Consider the following 15,733-nt stretch of genomic DNA (forward strand, 5'->3'; position numbering starts at 1 on the left):
AAGAGTTCATTGGATGGGACCAAGTCTGAGATCGAGTCCAAAACTGACTCTGAGACCGAGTTCAAGACAAAGTCCAGGATCGAGTCCAAGGCCGACTTCGAAACCAAGTTTGAGACTGAGTTCGAGACAGAATCTGAGATTTGAGATTGGGTCCGAGATCGAGTCTGAGGTCAAGTTGGAAATTAGGTCCGAGGTTGAGTCCAAGATCGAGTCCGAGACCGAGTCCAAGGTCGGTGTAAGCAACCAAAGGGAACGACTCGAGAGACGATCCATGGGGTTCAAATATAGAGGGAAAGGGCCCATGAACAAGAGTGCACCCCCTTTTCCAATCGGTTAAGGGTCTTGGGATAGTTGGAGTTAAGCGTCCTTGGGTTTGAATAGTACTGGGCTGGGTGACCTCCCAGGAAGTCCAAACTCAGGAGCTTACATTTGGTATCAGAGGGGTCTCGGGTCCGACTCTGTTGGTTGGCTAGGGGAATCACACCACATGTTGATTGACATCTGGCTGGTCCAGTTTGCTCCCACTGGGCTCGACCCAAGGGGTAGGGTGTCAGGAGAGCGAGGCTCTCGGGAGAGTTGCGGCTCTCAGCTTCCGTTCACGAGGGCGTGAACTTGCAGGGAAGCGTGGTGGATGGTATCAGAGGGGTCTCGGGTCCGACTCTGTTGGTTGGCTAGGGGAATCACACCACATGTTGATTGACATCTGGCTGGTCTAGTTTGCTCCCACTGGGCTCGACCCAAGGGGTAGGGTGTCAGGAGAGCAAGGCTCTCGGGAGAGTTGCGGCTCTCAGCTTCCGTTCACGAGGGCGTGAACTTGCAGGGAAGCGTGGTGGATTGTAAGCAACCAAAGGGAACGACTCGAGAGACGATCCATGGGGTTCAAATATAGAGGGAAAGGGCCCATGAACAAGAGTGCACCCCCTTTTCCAATCGGTTAAGGGTCTTGGGATAGTTGGAGTTAAGCGTCTTTGGGTTTGAATAGTACTGGGCTGGGTGACCTCCCAGGAAGTCTAAACTCAGGAGCTTACAGTCGGGTCTGAAATCGAGTCTGAGATCAAGTCTAAGACCAAGTCTGAGTACTAATACAGGTCAAGGGGTGAAAGCCCAAAGCATGCGTCTCCCAGAGGGGGGCTGTAAGGGTTCCAAAAGTATAATAGGGATAGATGAGATTCAGGAACTAATCTTGAACGAACTCTCCAATGGTGCTTTCAAATTGACTTGAGGTTGAAATTGGGACTAAGGGGCCTTGGGTGGGAGTGAGTATCGACTCAGGTGGTGCCAAATGGGCCACCCAAGGAAGTGCTCAAAAGCAACTCCCTTGTTCGTTTCAAATATTGTACTCAAGCATTTGTAAATTTTGATTTTGACAATCCCAAACATTTTTATGTAAATTTTAATTAACTAAGTTTTACAATTCTTTTACACCTACTTTTTTCCTCACCAAGAGATGTTGCATAGAGCACATGACTATAATGTCCATTGCTTTGATTATAACTTATAGTCAACCACTAGAAATAAAGCATCCCTGAGCAATTATGTCAAATAATTTTTGTTTATTTGCTCAGACATTATCCAAGTCCCGCAGAAGCGTTTTACTCGACTAGCATGTCTTTATCTTGAGAACTGATAGGAAGTTTTTATCAAAGAATGCATCGTTCACTCACTTGCGATCCAGCTTCATAGCTTTGAGATCTTCCAGCCATCCCTGGAGGCCACAAAACGACTTCCCATTCTCTTTGTCCATAGCTTTCCTCGCAAGGATCTTCAGGTTCTGCACTCTCTTCTTGATCTTCTTCCCCTCCTCGCTATCCATCACCTTTTTTATGCCGGCCTCGATCTCTCCTCGCTCGATCAATCCCTGCACCACTGTCTTGGAGAATCTAACCCCGATCTTCCAGTCCTCCACTATAAACTTACAGTTGGTGTTTTGCTCGCCCCCGTAAGGCCACCCCAGCATTGGAATGCCATTAGCGATGCTCTCCTGGACGGAATTCCATCCGCAGTGCGTGAGAAACGCTCCCATGGAGGGATGGGCGAGAACTCTCAGCTGTGGCGCCCAGGAAACGATGAATCCCTGGTTCTTGGTCCTCTCGCAAAACCCATTGTAAGATTCGTTCGAGTGACCACCCACCACCAGCTCAGGTCGAATCACCCACAAGAATGGCTTCTTCGATGCCTCGAGAGCTCCCGCGAGCTCCTCGAACTGCTCCACGCTCAGCACCGCGATGCTGCCAAACGAGATGTAGAGCACTGATCCAGGCTCCTGCACATCCATCCAGTGAAGGCAATCCTCGTTCTCGGGTCGAAGCACGACATTCTTCCTGGAATCGTCGAACAAGAACAGTGGCCCCGCGGGGATGAATCGAGGCCCGAGCTCGCTGGCCATGAAATCGAAGGTGGGCGCCTCGAGGTCGTAGAAGGAATTGACGAGGACCCAGCGCGCGCGCTTCACGACGGGGGAGCGCTTGATGCAAATCTCCTTCAACACCTCCTGGCCCTCCGAGGCCAGCAGGCAATCGGGCACATCGGCCAGGCGGAGGGGCTTGACTCCTCGGACGTAATCGATGATCACGGCATTGGCCTCGTCGGGGGAAGCTTTCCCTGCGTCAACAGAGGAGGTTAATTCCAAAGGGAAGAACAGGGGAAATTTGATGGTCCAAGGGAAGAACAGGGTAAATACAAGGGAAGAATAGGGGAAACGCTTAATTCCAAGGGAAGAACAGGGGAAGAACGGAGATTCGCACCTCTGCTAGGAAAGATGTGATCTTTCTCCAGAAGCTCTGGAATGTGGTACTCAAAGCTCGTCCATGCCGCGTTTCCCGACCAAAGAATGATCCTGGGGATTCCAAACACAGCCGCCACATCCTGGGTCCAATCGCAGATGTAATCCGAGACGATACAGCTGACCGGATCGCCCTCCTCGCCGAGCTTGCGGATCAAATCCTCGAGGCCGCCGGGGAGCTCTCGCGCGGCTGCCGTGAACCAGTCCCCCACATTTCCTGCGACGTTGGCGTCGACTCCTCGCGGGAGCTTCCACGAGAATGGGATGGAATGGAGGCGCAGAGCTTCCAGCCCCGCCGGCGCCACCCAGTGCTTGACGAACTCGTCGTGGAGGCTGTCGATATTGACCCAGGAGATTGTGAAGCTTGGATCTTGGGCGATGAACTTACAGAGATGGATCATTGGGGAGATATGGCCTTGCGCGGGCGCTGGAAACGCCAAGACATGGACCTTGCGAGAAGCCATGGTTTCCTTGGCAGGGTTCATCGGTATTTATTAGAATGGTTTTCTTGGCGGGGAAGGCAACGGATGTTTACACAAGTTGATTTCTCGACAAAGAGAGATTAGCATAAGCGTTGTGAGAGGCAATTCTGCTCTAGAACGAGACTCACATTGACCCAAGTTGCAATTCATTACAGCTCCTGAATTTGAACAAGCAATGATCCTATGGATAGCTGCCGCATGAATCTTGAGAAGGTGGCAAAAATCTGTCCCTACACCTGGCGGCTGGGAAGCTTCCGGCCTTTGAGAATATGGTAAGAGCATTTAACATTGGAGCAATCAGATTCATGAGTGCTGCTCTTGTCCACAAAATGGCCGTGGCTAAGTCCAGCCTAAAATAAGTGCATGATTATCGATCAAGAGAACGCTCGTTGTCTTCTCTTTGGCTGGAAATGATGCCTGGTCTGGGCAAATGCAAGTTAGCAAAGATTCCGAGCAACAATACTGTACTCAAGCATTTGTAGAGTTTTTTTTTGTAAACATCGAAAATCCCAAACGTTTTCATGTAAGTTTTAATTAACTAAGTCTTACAGTTCTTTTGCATCTGCTTTTTTCCTCACCGAGAAATGTTACATAGAGCACATAACTAATGTCCATTTGCTTTGATTGTAACTTATGGTCGGTCACTAGCAATAGAGCATTCTTGAACAATTTTGTCAAGTAATCTTTGTTTGTTTGCTCAGCCATTTCCAACATTATCCAAATCCCACGCACAAGCGTTTTACTTGACTAGCATGTGTTTATCTTCAGAACTGATAGATAGAAAGTTCTTATCAAAGAATGCATCGTTCACTCACTTGCGATCCAGCTTCATAGCTTTGAGATCTTCCAGCCATCCCTGGAGGCCACAAAACGACTTCCCATTCTCTTTGTCCATAGCTTTCCTCGCAAGGATCTTCAAGTTCTCCACTCTCTCCTTCATCTTCTTCCCCTCCTCGCTATCCATCACCTTTCTTATGCCGTCCTCGATCTCTCCTCGCTCGATCAATCCCTGCACCACTGTCTTGGAGAATCTAACCCCGATCTTCCAGTCCTCCACTATAAACTTACAGTTGGTGTTTTGCTCACCCCCGTAAGGCCACCCCAGCATTGGAATGCCATTTGCGATGCTCTCCTGGATGGAATTCCATCCGCAGTGCGTGAGAAACGCTCCCATGGAGGGATGGGCGAGAACTCGAAGCTGTGGCGCCCAGGAAACGATGAATCCCTGGTTCTTGGTCCTCTCGCAAAACCGATTGTAAGATTCGTTCGAGTGACCACCCACCACCAGCTCAGGTCGAATCACCCACAAGAATGGCTTCTTCGATGCCTCGAGAGCTCCCGCGAGCTCCTCGAATTGCTCCTCGCTCAGCACCGCGATGCTGCCAAATGAGATGTAGAGAACAGATCCACGCTCCTGCGCATCCATCCAGTGAAGGCAATCCTCGTTCTCGGGTCGAAGCACCACATTCTTCCTGGAATCGTCGAGCAAGAACAGTGGCCCCGCGGGGATGAATCGAGGCCCGAGCTCGCTGGCCATGAAATCAAAACTGGGCGCCTCTAGGTCGTAGAAGGAATTGACGAGGACCCAGCGCGCGCGCTTCACGACGAAGGAGCGCTTGATAGAAATCTCCTTCCACACCTCGTCGCCCTGAAGGTACGTGGGCACATCGGCCAGGCGGAGCGGCTTGACTCCTCGGACGTAATCGATGATCACAGAATTTGCCTCGTCCGCAGAAGCTCTTCCTGCGCACGAATCGATCAGTCCAAGGGAAGAACAGGGGATGTTAATTCCAAAGAGAAGAGGGCCAAAGGGAAGAACAGGGGAAATGTGATGGTATTCCAAGGAAAGAACAGGGTAATTCCAGGGAAAACAATGGAAGAACAGGGGAAACTTTTAATTCCAAGGGAAGAATAGGGAAAACGTTTAATTCCAAGGGAAGAACAGGGAAAGTTCATGATCAAAATAGGCGATTCGTACCTCTGCTAGGAAATATGTGATCCTTCTCCAGAAGCTCTGGAATGTGGTACTCCAAGCTCGTCCATGCCGCGGTGCCCGGCCAAAGAATGACCCTGGGGATGCCAAACACATCCGCCACATCCTGGGTCCAATCGCAGAAGTAATCCGAGACGATACAGCTGACCGGATCGCCCTCCTCGCCGAGCTTGCGGATCAAATCCTCGAGGCCGCCGGGGAGCTCTCGCGCAGCTGCCGCGAACCAGTCCCCCAGATTTCGCACGACGTGGGCGTCGACTCCTCGCGGGACCTTCCACGAGAATGGGATGGAATGGAGGCGTATCTCTTCCAGCGCCGCCCAGTGCTTGATGAATTCGTCGTGGAGGCTGTCGATATTGACCACGGAGATTGTGAAGCTTGGATCTTGAGCGATGAACTTGCAGAGATGGATCATTGGGGAGATATGGCCTTGGGCGGCCACTGGAACCGCCAAGACATGGACCTTGGTAGAAGCCATGATTTTTTTTTGGCAAGGAAAGATTTGTGCGTAAACTGTTTAGACTACTAGCCGTCTCTGGAAAAGATTCCTTGGTAGTTTAGTGTTTTGGCCAATTTCTGGAGATTAAGATCCTGATGGTGGTTCCAAGGATTATTATCCCCTCGCTGGGATTAAGTTTCACAATTCCAAAAGCTAAGGGACTGTAGAGTTTGGATCGATATTTGGGGCAATGATCCCTTGCATGCATGGACAACTGCCACATGAATCTTGATCTCTATTAAGTTGGGAAAAATCTAGATATTTCCGTGCATGGCGGCTGGGACGAGCAAAAGAGAGAAGAAAAACATGGTAAGAGCATGTAACATTAAGTAAGTGCTCTAAGACATCTCTCTAATCCCGGATTCTTAAAGAAATGCATGACTACAGCGCGCTAATGGTGTCTTCCCTTCGGCCGCAAATGATGCCTCGTCTGGGCAAATGCAACTTCGCAAAGATTCCGAGCAACAATGTTGCGCTGAAGTTTGTAAGCATCGACTTTAATATTGGTTCCAAACGTTTCATGTAGGTTCTAACGAAGCTCTTTCGCATCTAGTCAACTACCCCTATCTGGCAAATGCTAAGAGTCTATCAGAGGGCATTGTGGTGATCCCAGGGGTTCCGCTAAAGATATCCCCAGTTGGTAGCGGCCATTCGCGAGGAATTCCATCTCCTCGCGGTAATCCCTGCGGATTTCTCAACTCGGAGTCGGATCGAGCAGCCAGGATCGCCGCAGGGATGTTGGCACCTCCTGCGCTCTGCGTCTGGCTTTCCAATGCTCATGCGACATCTCTCAGTGAGGAAGAAACCGGCATGGATCAAAGAAGTTGGCACATTAATTATCTTGAGAACTGGTACAAAGTTCTTAAAGTTCTCTTCAAAGAATAGATCTTTCACTCACTCGCGATGGATCTTCAAACCTTTGAGATCTTCCAAGAATGCTTGGACGCCACGAAACGATTTCCCATGCTCTTTGTCCATGGCTTTCCTGGCAAGGATCTTCAAGTTCTCCACTCTCTCCTTCATTTCCTTCCCCTCTTCGCTATCCATCACCTTTCTTATGCCGTCCTCGATCTCTCCTCGCTCGATCAATCCCTGCATCGCGGTCTTGGAGAATCTAACCCCGATCTTCCAGTCCTCCACTATAAACTTACAGTTGGTGTTTTGCTCGACCCCGTAAGGCCACCCCAGCATTGGAATCCCGTGTGTGATGCTCTCCTGGATGGAATTCCATCCGCAGTGCGTAAGAAACGCTCCCATGGAGGGATGGGCGAGGACTCGCAGCTGTGGCGCCCAAGAAACGATGAATCCCTGGTTCTTGGTCCTCTCGCAAAACCCATCGTAAGATTCGGTGGACTGTCCGCCGACCACGAGCTCGGATCGAATCACCCACAAGAATGGCTTCTTCGATGCCTCGAGAGCTCCCGCGAGCTCCTCGAATTGCTCCACGCTCAGCACCGCGATGCTGCCAAACGAGATGTAGAGCACCGATCCAGGCTCCTGCTCATCCATCCAGCCAAGGCAATCCTCGTTCTCGGGGCGAAGCACCACATTCTTCCTGGAATCGTCGAGCAAAAACTGTGGCCCCGCGGGGATAAATCTAGGTCCGAGCTCGCTGGCCATGAAATCGAAGGTGGGCGCCTCGAGGTCGTAGAAGGAATTGACGAGGACCCATCGCGCGCGCTTCACGACGGGGGAGCGTTTGATGCAAATCTCCTTCCACACCTTCTCGCCCTGCATGTAATCGGGCACATCGGCCAGGCGGAGGGGCTTCACTCCTCGGACGTAGTCAATGATCACGGAATTGGCCTCCTCCGGGGAAGCTCTCCCTGGGTACGAATCGGGGAAGAACAGGCGAAATTTGAATAAGGGGAGGAGGGAAAGAACTAATGTTCATGGTCGTACCTCTGCTATGAAAGATGTGATTCTTCTCCAGAAGATCTAGAATGTGGTACTCAAAGCTCGACCATCCCGCGGTTCCCGACCAGAGAATGATCCTGGGGATACCAAACACGTCCGCCACATCCTGGGTCCAATCGCAGAAGTAATCCGAGATGATGCAGTTGACCGGATCACCCTCCTCGCCGAGCTTGCGGATCAAATCCTCGAGGCCGCCCGGGAGCTCTCGCGCGGATGCCGTGAACCAGTCCCCCACATTTCCCAGCGCGTGGGCATCGGCTCCTAGCGGGAGCTGCCACGAGTATGGGATGGAATGGAGGCGCAGATCTTCCAGCCCCGCCGGCGCCACCCAGTGCTTGACGAACTCGTCGTGGAGGCTGTCGACATTGACCAAGGAGATCGTGAAGCTTGGATCTCGAGCGATGAGCTTGCAGAGATGGATCATTGGGGACATATGGCCTTGCGCGGGCAGGGGAACGACCACGACATGGATCTTGCTACTGGGGGAGGAAGAATCGCTAGAACTTTGCAAGGATCTCATGATTTCTTAGGTCTCTTCCCACTCTGAGAATTGATCCATGCGGATCTTATAACCATAGAACCATCACTTTATCCACGAGAATCTTGCCCAGCCAGTTGGTTGTTTTCCATTTGATCGTACACATCGACCAGCTTTTGCAGAAGTTGTGTTTATTATGAAACCTTTAAATGCCTTTCCCGGGCAAGTGTGACTTTTCATTGTTCCAGTTGTCCTCTTAAGTTTTAGTTTAGCATCTATGAAGCTTTCTTTCAATCATCTATTTTAAATTGTTTCTTTATGTTTTTCAAGTTAGTTCTAACGACGTAACACTGCTCGTTTGGATCTAGTCAAGTAAAACGCTTGCTCGTCCAAAATGCCCAACTCTGGCAAATTATATGAGAGGGCCAAATCCCTAAAACTAGGGTTGTTGGGAGGAGCAATGCCGCCATCGCCATCGCGGTAAGTCTCCTCTCTCTCGATCGAATGCCGGTCTTCCGGCCGTCGCCGATCCTAGCGACGCAGCGCCTGTCACAGCTCGCGCCGCTCAAATGGTTCAAGGCGCCGTCCCGGACAGCCGACAAGCCCGTGTACGTGACCAAGCGGCTGCTCGAGGGGGAGAAGGCGCGGGATACCTATGGAAGAATGCGCCAGTGTGGGATCCGGCCGTGCGTGCCAGTGATCGTGCTCGCGATCAAGGCTTGCAGCGAGAGATGGGATCTCATGAGCCTCCACAGCGATCTCGTCGCCACCAAGAACGATCGAGACGTGTCGGTGGCCAACACTCTGATCGACAGCTACGCGCACTTTGGCCTCGTCGCGGATGCTCGCAAGGTCTTCGATGGGATCCAGTGCCGCGACGCCATCTCGTGGAACACCATGATCAAAGGTTACGTCCAGAACGGCGATGGCAAGGGAGCTCTCGAGCTCTTCTCGCGGATCCAGGAAGATGGTCTTCTCCCAAACGCGAGAACTTATCTGGCAGCTCTCCAGGCCTGCTCCATGGTCGCAGCTCGAGAGAAAGGGACAGTGCTCGAAGGTGGCAGGCTTGTCAAGGTGGCTACTTTGGAAAGAGGAGCAGCGATCCATGCCGAGATCGTCAAGAACCAGTACTCCGGGGACGTGTTCGTCTCCAGCGGTCTCGTGGATATGTACTCCAAGTGTGGAAGCCTGGAGAATGCCAAGCTCGTCTTCGACAAAATGGAGTTCCACGACGTGGTTTCCTGGACTGCGATCATCATGGGCCACTGTAACTGCGGCGAGGCCGAGCTCGCTCTCGCCTTGTTCTCGCGGATGAAGGAGGAAGGCTTCATTCCCGATGGCACAACTTTCGTGGCGGTTCTCAAGGCTTGCGCGAGCTTGGCAGTGAAGGAGACGAGTGGAAGTCATGGAGAAGTGGCTCTGGCGAGCCTGGAGAAAGGGAGAGCGCTCCACACCGAGCTCAAGAAGCTGGGGATCAAGTCGGACATGGTCTTGGAGAGCTCGCTCGTGGATATGTACGTCAAATGTGGGAGCTTGGAAGATGCAAGGCTGGTGTTTGAGAGGATGCATCGTCGCGACGCACTCGCGTGGACGAGTATGATATCCGGAACTGCTCAAGCTGGGAATGGCGAGCTCGCTCTCCAGATGTTTGCTCGCATGCAAGAGGAAGGGATCAGGCCAGACGCTCCAGCTTTCGTCGCCGCTCTTGGTGCTTGCAGTAGCCTCGCGGCGAGAGAAGGCAAGCGTGTGGAAGGGAAGTTCAAGAAGAGCCTCGTCTTGCAGAAAGGCACGGCAATTCACTCTAAGCTCGCAAAGATAGTGAAGCTCCCGAATGCTTTTGTGGAGAATGCTCTCGTGGATATGTACGCGAAGTGTGGCAACATCCAGCGAGCTCGGGAAGTGTTTGACGCGATGCTGGAGCGAGATCTAGTCTCCTGGAACTCCATGATACTGGGACTTGCACAAAACGACGAGTGTGAACCGGCTCTCAAGTACTTCTCGGTCATGCAGCACGAAGGCTTCAAGCCAGGCACCAGGACGATTGTCGGGGTGTTCAAAGCCTGTGCGGCGATGGTGGCTTTGGAAACCGGTCGAAAGTTTCACGTCGAGGCTCGCATCTCCGGACTTGACAATGATCCCACGGTGGCATCCTCGATCGTGGACTTCTACGCCAAGTGCGGTAGTATGAGCGATGCACAAGAGGTGTTTGATTCGCTGGAGACGAGGGACTTGGTAACTTGGAACGCCTTGATCGCGGGATACAGCTGCTGCGGAGACAATGAACGAGTCCTGGAACTTTTGGTCAGCGCAGAGAAAGAAGTTGGCTCAGTGAACGGCATCACTCTCCTCTGTGTTCTCGCGTCCTACAGCCATGCTGGCCTGGTGGAGGAAGGCAAGAGCTTCTTTGAGACAATGAACTCTAGATATGGTGTCCAACCCGGCGTGGAGCACTGCACCAGCATGGTGGATCTTCTGAGCCGAGCGAATCGTCTGGAAGAGGCAGCGAGCATGGCCAAGAGAATCTCTCGCGATTCAAGCAAAGTCGCGTGGATTACAGTGCTGGGGGCTTGTTTCAAGTGGAAGAACGTAGAAGTTGGCAAGCTTGCGTTTGACTCGGTACCGAAGGAGGATGGCGATCCATCGCCTTTCGTGCTCATGTCGAATATCTACGCCGGGGCTGGGATGTGGGAGCAGCGAGCAGCAGTCCGAAAGGCGATGGCGACGAAGTCTTTGAGCCGAGCACAGGGACAGAGCTCGTCATGGGTCGATGCCGCTGGAACGGTTCACAGATTTTCTTGGGAGAAAGAGAAGAAGATGGAGCATCCTCAAATGGAAGAGATTGTCGCGAAGTTGAGCCTTTTCCTGGGTGACAAGACGAGGAACGATGATCAAGTTTGCGAGCACAGCGAGAGATTTGCTGCTGGTTGTGCTCTGGTAAACACAGCGGCTGGAACAGACATCCGGATCTCCAAGAGTGGAAGAGTTTGCGGCGATTGTCACGACGTTTTAGCCGCCATCTCCAGACAAGGAGGAGGAGGCCGTTTGGTCGTCTGCAAGGACATAAGTTGTGTCCACGCTTTTCGAGACGGGCACTGCTCCTGTGGAGATTTCTGGTGACTTTGCTGCTTTTCTCCTAGGGCTTTTTCATGGATCCGGCTTCAGTCCAAGGTATGCTTGATGCTTCGTTCTCTGATGTGAGACTGACTCTTTGTTTTGTTTTGGGTGGTGGTGTAGCTAACAGAGCAGCTCAAGCTGAAGAATTGGAAGCTCTCCGCTACATTTATGGAGAGGATATCGTTGTTCACGAGCACGAACACTTCTGTGAGGTATTTGGTTACGTGGTGAGCGGTTTTGAGCCAGCCAATTTGGTATCCTTTGGCAGATTTCTGTCTACCCGAGTGAAGAAGAGTCGGGAGGTTTGGCTGTGAAGCTTGGCGTTTATTTCCCGGACGAATATCCGTCACACAGTGAACCGACTTTTGAAGCTGAAGCCGCGTGGCTGTCGGAACAGGACCGCGACAAAGTTGTCAGTGGATTTCACGAGTTGTACTCGAGCAGTGACGGAGAAGTGATTGTTTTCAAATGGATAGAGTGGATGAAGGTAGGTAGAAGAATCTATGTCGTAGCTTACGTCTTCCTCTCTGGTTGTAGGAACAACACTGGCTATGGAATTGCGAGAAACGGACGGCACTTGCTGCAAGTACTAAAGAGACAGGTACGCTATTTTTCCAGCCAAAGCAAGCTTTTGTCTTGAGTTTTGTCTCTCTTTTTTTCTTCCTTGCCAGTAAACGATTCGGGGGAATCAGCCACTGCAGCAGCTCAGTTATTCCAGCCGTAAATCTCGTTTTTCGTTTCCTGCGGAATCTCTTTTAATTTTCTGTAGTGTGCTGCGCGCGCAGGTTTGAAAAGCCCGAGGATGTTCCGGCTGAGCTCAACGTGGAGGAACTGGACAAACTCCATGGCATTATTCACGGGTGTCCCTTCACAGAGAAGAAGAGTACGTGATTATAAAATATACGAGCGTCGTTGTTGTTTCGTTGATTGCGTTGCTGAGATAGTTGTCGTGACTATCAGGTACTTTCCAAGCGCACCTGGCACCCGTCCACTCGGCCGATGAGGTGGAGACGGTAATGGAAGCACTTCTGCGAAACAGGAAGATTTCAGGGGCAACTCACAACATAATGGCCTTTCGCATCGTTCTTCCCGACAAAAACACTGTAAAGTCGACGTGACCCTTGGCGATAACTGCGATAACTGCGGTGTTTGTCAAGGGATTGCTAACTTCTTTCTCTCGCCTTGCCGTGTCAGGTACTTCAAGACTATGACGACGATGGAGAAACCGCTGCTGGAAACCGGCTATTGCATCTCCTCCAGATCGTAGGCGCCATTGACGTGGTAAGCTATAACTGCAGCTTTTGTTTTCCTTGTTCCCCACGGAGATTCCAATCCAACAAAGCTTCCACTGATTGATTTTATGCAAGGTGGTGGTGGTCTCGAGGTGGTTTGGAGGGATCCTACTCGGTCCGGACAGATTCAAGCACATCAACAATGCCGCACGGTCTCTCCTCGAGAGTGGTGGATACATAAGAGATTCCCGGAAGAACAGCAACACCTGTTCGTCCAGCAAAAAAGGTGGGACTTCTTTTTCTCGGCCACTGTTCCGCGAGTGCTGACTCCTCCATTTTTGTTCTCGTAGGGAAAGCTCGATAGTTACTATCGGGGAGACACGAATACAAGGCTTTGCTGGTCCAACAGTCAGTCATCGAGATCCCAACAACAATGTCTCTCTACACGTAGAGAAGTACGATTTTTTCGGACAAACTAGTGCGTCACATTTTGATTTGATAACGTCTAACAAGATCCGTGAAAGCTTTTGACACCTATTTATCATTACTTTACAGGCAGGTCCATCTCTCTCCATCCATCTTAACAATTATAATATTCTTCCATGAACCATCGTCCTCCTCTGGGAACTCTACGGAAGATTTGATATTGTCTCTCTTTTCTCGGGTCGTCTCACACTCTTTTTTTTTCCAGCGATTCTGCTCAGGATTTATTCTCGAGCTGCTTCCGGGGTGGGGAGGCCATACCACTGCAAAAGATCTGGGAACAGGAGAAAAAGGAAAAGGAGGAGAGAAGGAAATCAGCAGTTCTGTGAAGAGGACGATCTTTCCGCAGTGGAATCAGTGCAGTGAACAAGTTGGTGATGAAAGCAGCGGTTTTTTTCGACGAGCTCTCCTCCCTCGCTGCTGTTTCTCGAGAGATGCCGACTAGAGAAAGAAAGCTCGGGCCAAGATCAGGTTCTCCTCCGGCTGGCTGGCTCCTTCTGCGCATTGTAGTAGACTGCGCCGACTGGAAGTCCCAGGAAGTACTCCTGCGCGAACCAACGGGTGCTGAAGTTGTTCCTCATGAGCGGTGGAAGCATGAGAACTGGTCCCATTTGCCGGAAGACCACGAAGATGTACCTATGGATTCCAGTCGGGGGCTTGGGGCCGATGTACTGGAGGATCTCTCTCCCTGGAGATGGAGTAGCGAACAAGAGAGAAAACCAAGCTGGAACTCACGTGACAATGCAAGGAGTGATCATACCTTGGCTAGCGTCGGCTCCACCGGGGATGTCCGCGACGATCCTGGGTAGGAAACTCCAGATTCATATCGAAGGAGAAGCAAAAATGGAAGCTTTGGAACTAACCAGTGCACCCATTCTCGCATTGATGGCTCGCTGGGACTCGGAGCATCCGGGTCGACCATCACCTGTTTAAGAACAAAGGGTGGTAGCATCAAGTCCTCTAGCTCTGGAGAAGAGATCGAAAGAAGAGAAGGCGGTAGCTATGGAGGTGAGATTGATTACGAGAGTGTAGAGCGCGCCTTCCTCGTGAGGAGATCCAACTTGGACAATGGGGCGAGCTTGAGTGGCTGAAGGCTTGAGCTCGCAGCCATTGTTGACTTGTTTGCTACCATAGCAAACGCTCATATCCACGGCCGGAACGAACATATCCAGCACGTCGCCGATCACTCGCCCTAGCACCAGCGGATCCATTGATCTCCCCATCTCTCTTCTTCCCCAAGAACAATCGAGCTACCAAAACAATTCCTAGCTTGAACCCAACGCCACCGAAACCTTACAAGAGAAATCGCTAGAGCTAAAAAAAATTCCTTCTCCCGGCGAGGTGAGCTTGTGAAACGTAGAGAGAGCGCGGCCAAAAAGACTGGTTATTTTTTAAGCCGCCGTGTATGTGTGCGTGAAACCTCGCTCCGGAGCAACCAGGGCCTGCCACGTGTGATCCCGGACCAAGCCCATTGGGGCCACTTGTCCCCGTCTGCATGCGTGCATGTGGGCCCTTGCAAGACCGACGCGTGGCAGTGCATTGAAGCTTGGGATGGTGGACACGTGGGCGGTAGGTGAGATCCTTTCTATTAGGGCTACTTGGCTTGATTAGATAATTTTAAAAAATCTATAAATGGAGAATTTCAAAAGTAATAATTATTGAGTTTAAAAATATCTCATCAGAATTTATTTAGAATAATGCTATTTGGTATATACATCAATAATTGAAAAACTACACTCATATTAAACTTAAATTTAGACCTTAATAAAGTGAAATTCACTCCCATATTTATTATGAAAATCTGAGGCCTAAACCCACATTATATGTTATGGGTGTAAATTCATAAATGGATATTAAATTAATAAGTATAAAAACTAATTAAATACATAATGATTTGTGTTTATATTTTAGTTTTAAACCACATTAAAATATTTTTTAATTACTAATATTTTATATAATATTATATATATTAGTTAATTTTAATTATAATTTACATATATATATATAAGTTTTACTTAGAGATATAACACTTAGTATGACATTGATATGATTTAAAAGATTAAATGTGCACATTAAATATTACTCAGATATACCCAGCAAGGAACTTTTTGACTTGAAAATTCATAACTGTAGCAAATGAAAATGTATGTAAATTAAATATAAAATGAAGGATGTGCAACTTGATCTTAGAAAATAAATTAAAAAATTATAATTATGAGAAAATATCAAATTTTGGTTTGTTTTAGCATATATCTAAGTATATTCTATGATATTCTTTAATCTATCTTTCTGTTAAATGCTAATATTCTTATTTATGACTAATACACACTCATGATCACTCTTCCTCTTCCATTTTCTACAGACAAAATCTTAATCAAGTGCATATCCAAATCATGAGTTTTACACATTCTTTATGCTCATCACATTCATTTAAGAACTTGTCTATAGACAGCATATTCCATAATAGAGCTCTTGATCTAATGAGCATCATGGATAAGTCATAATTAAGCCAAACCTTGAGAACACAATCTATCCTTCATGGGATTCAAGCTTTGATATGCTCCTTGAGCATCATGTAGTACTAGAGGATCTTTGTGAAGATCTGAGATTTAGTACAACAAGGCAATCATGGGGTGGAGGTGGTCTTCTGTTGTGGCTGACTTTTAGGCAAGCTGAAATCATCAAAAGGACTCCTGAAAATGATCAATTTTGACAGGGAACAAGATAAGATAGTATGTCTTGAAGCTTAGTAA

At 49.6% G+C, this 15,733-nt stretch overlaps 5 protein-coding genes across 8 annotated transcripts; 1 reads left to right on the forward strand and 4 right to left on the reverse strand.

Annotated features, from left to right (window-relative positions):
* Positions 1–1,464: 1,464 nt before the first annotated feature.
* Positions 1,465–3,387, reverse strand: LOC112342325 (anthocyanidin 3-O-glucosyltransferase 7-like). Its single transcript, XM_024663982.1, has 2 exons — positions 2,745–3,387; positions 1,465–2,601 (listed from the first exon to the last, which is right to left on the reverse strand). The coding sequence occupies exons 1-2, from the start codon at positions 3,265–3,267 to the stop codon at positions 1,661–1,663; spliced, it is 1,464 nt and encodes a 487-aa protein (XP_024519750.1). The 5' UTR covers positions 3,268–3,387; the 3' UTR covers positions 1,465–1,660.
* A 614-nt stretch (positions 3,388–4,001) lies between these two features.
* On the reverse strand, positions 4,002–5,770 carry LOC112342326 (UDP-glycosyltransferase 85A7-like). Its single transcript, XM_024663983.1, has 2 exons — positions 5,243–5,770; positions 4,002–5,007 (listed from the first exon to the last, which is right to left on the reverse strand). Exons 1-2 carry the CDS (start codon positions 5,733–5,735, stop codon positions 4,076–4,078), a joined length of 1,425 nt encoding a protein of 474 aa, XP_024519751.1. The 5' UTR covers positions 5,736–5,770; the 3' UTR covers positions 4,002–4,075.
* A 797-nt stretch (positions 5,771–6,567) lies between these two features.
* Positions 6,568–8,222, reverse strand: LOC9647998 (anthocyanidin 3-O-glucosyltransferase 7). Its single transcript, XM_024663981.1, has 2 exons — positions 7,659–8,222; positions 6,568–7,582 (listed from the first exon to the last, which is right to left on the reverse strand). The coding sequence occupies exons 1-2, from the start codon at positions 8,191–8,193 to the stop codon at positions 6,651–6,653; spliced, it is 1,467 nt and encodes a 488-aa protein (XP_024519749.1). The 5' UTR covers positions 8,194–8,222; the 3' UTR covers positions 6,568–6,650.
* A 153-nt stretch (positions 8,223–8,375) lies between these two features.
* On the forward strand, positions 8,376–13,153 carry LOC9647999 (protein IMPACT). 4 transcript variants are annotated; one of them, XM_024663949.1, is made up of 11 exons: positions 11,206–11,319; positions 11,386–11,477; positions 11,534–11,752; positions 11,803–11,866; positions 11,937–11,985; positions 12,051–12,148; positions 12,226–12,368; positions 12,460–12,546; positions 12,608–12,783; positions 12,848–12,975; positions 13,053–13,153. In XM_024663949.1, the coding sequence occupies exons 1-11, from the start codon at positions 11,298–11,300 to the stop codon at positions 13,079–13,081; spliced, it is 1,107 nt and encodes a 368-aa protein (XP_024519717.1). In that variant the 5' UTR covers positions 11,206–11,297; the 3' UTR covers positions 13,082–13,153. The 4 variants fall into 4 exon arrangements, with proteins under 4 accessions (XP_024519715.1, XP_024519717.1, XP_024519718.1 ...); XM_024663950.1 differs by having other exon boundaries at positions 12,633–12,783; positions 12,848–12,952; positions 13,053–13,104; XM_024663948.1 differs by having other exon boundaries at positions 12,848–13,153.
* LOC9647661 (protein MOTHER of FT and TFL1) lies at positions 13,012–14,374 on the reverse strand. The gene is made up of 4 exons (XM_020585267.2): positions 14,003–14,374; positions 13,844–13,905; positions 13,741–13,781; positions 13,012–13,668 (listed from the first exon to the last, which is right to left on the reverse strand). Exons 1-4 carry the CDS (start codon positions 14,201–14,203, stop codon positions 13,448–13,450), a joined length of 525 nt encoding a protein of 174 aa, XP_020440923.2. The 5' UTR covers positions 14,204–14,374; the 3' UTR covers positions 13,012–13,447.
* Positions 14,375–15,733: the final 1,359 nt, after the last annotated feature.

The sequence above is a fragment of the Selaginella moellendorffii genome, unplaced genomic scaffold (genome assembly GCF_000143415.4).
Source record: "Selaginella moellendorffii unplaced genomic scaffold, v1.0 SELMOscaffold_105, whole genome shotgun sequence".
Classification (NCBI taxonomy): Eukaryota; Viridiplantae; Streptophyta; class Lycopodiopsida; order Selaginellales; family Selaginellaceae; genus Selaginella; species Selaginella moellendorffii.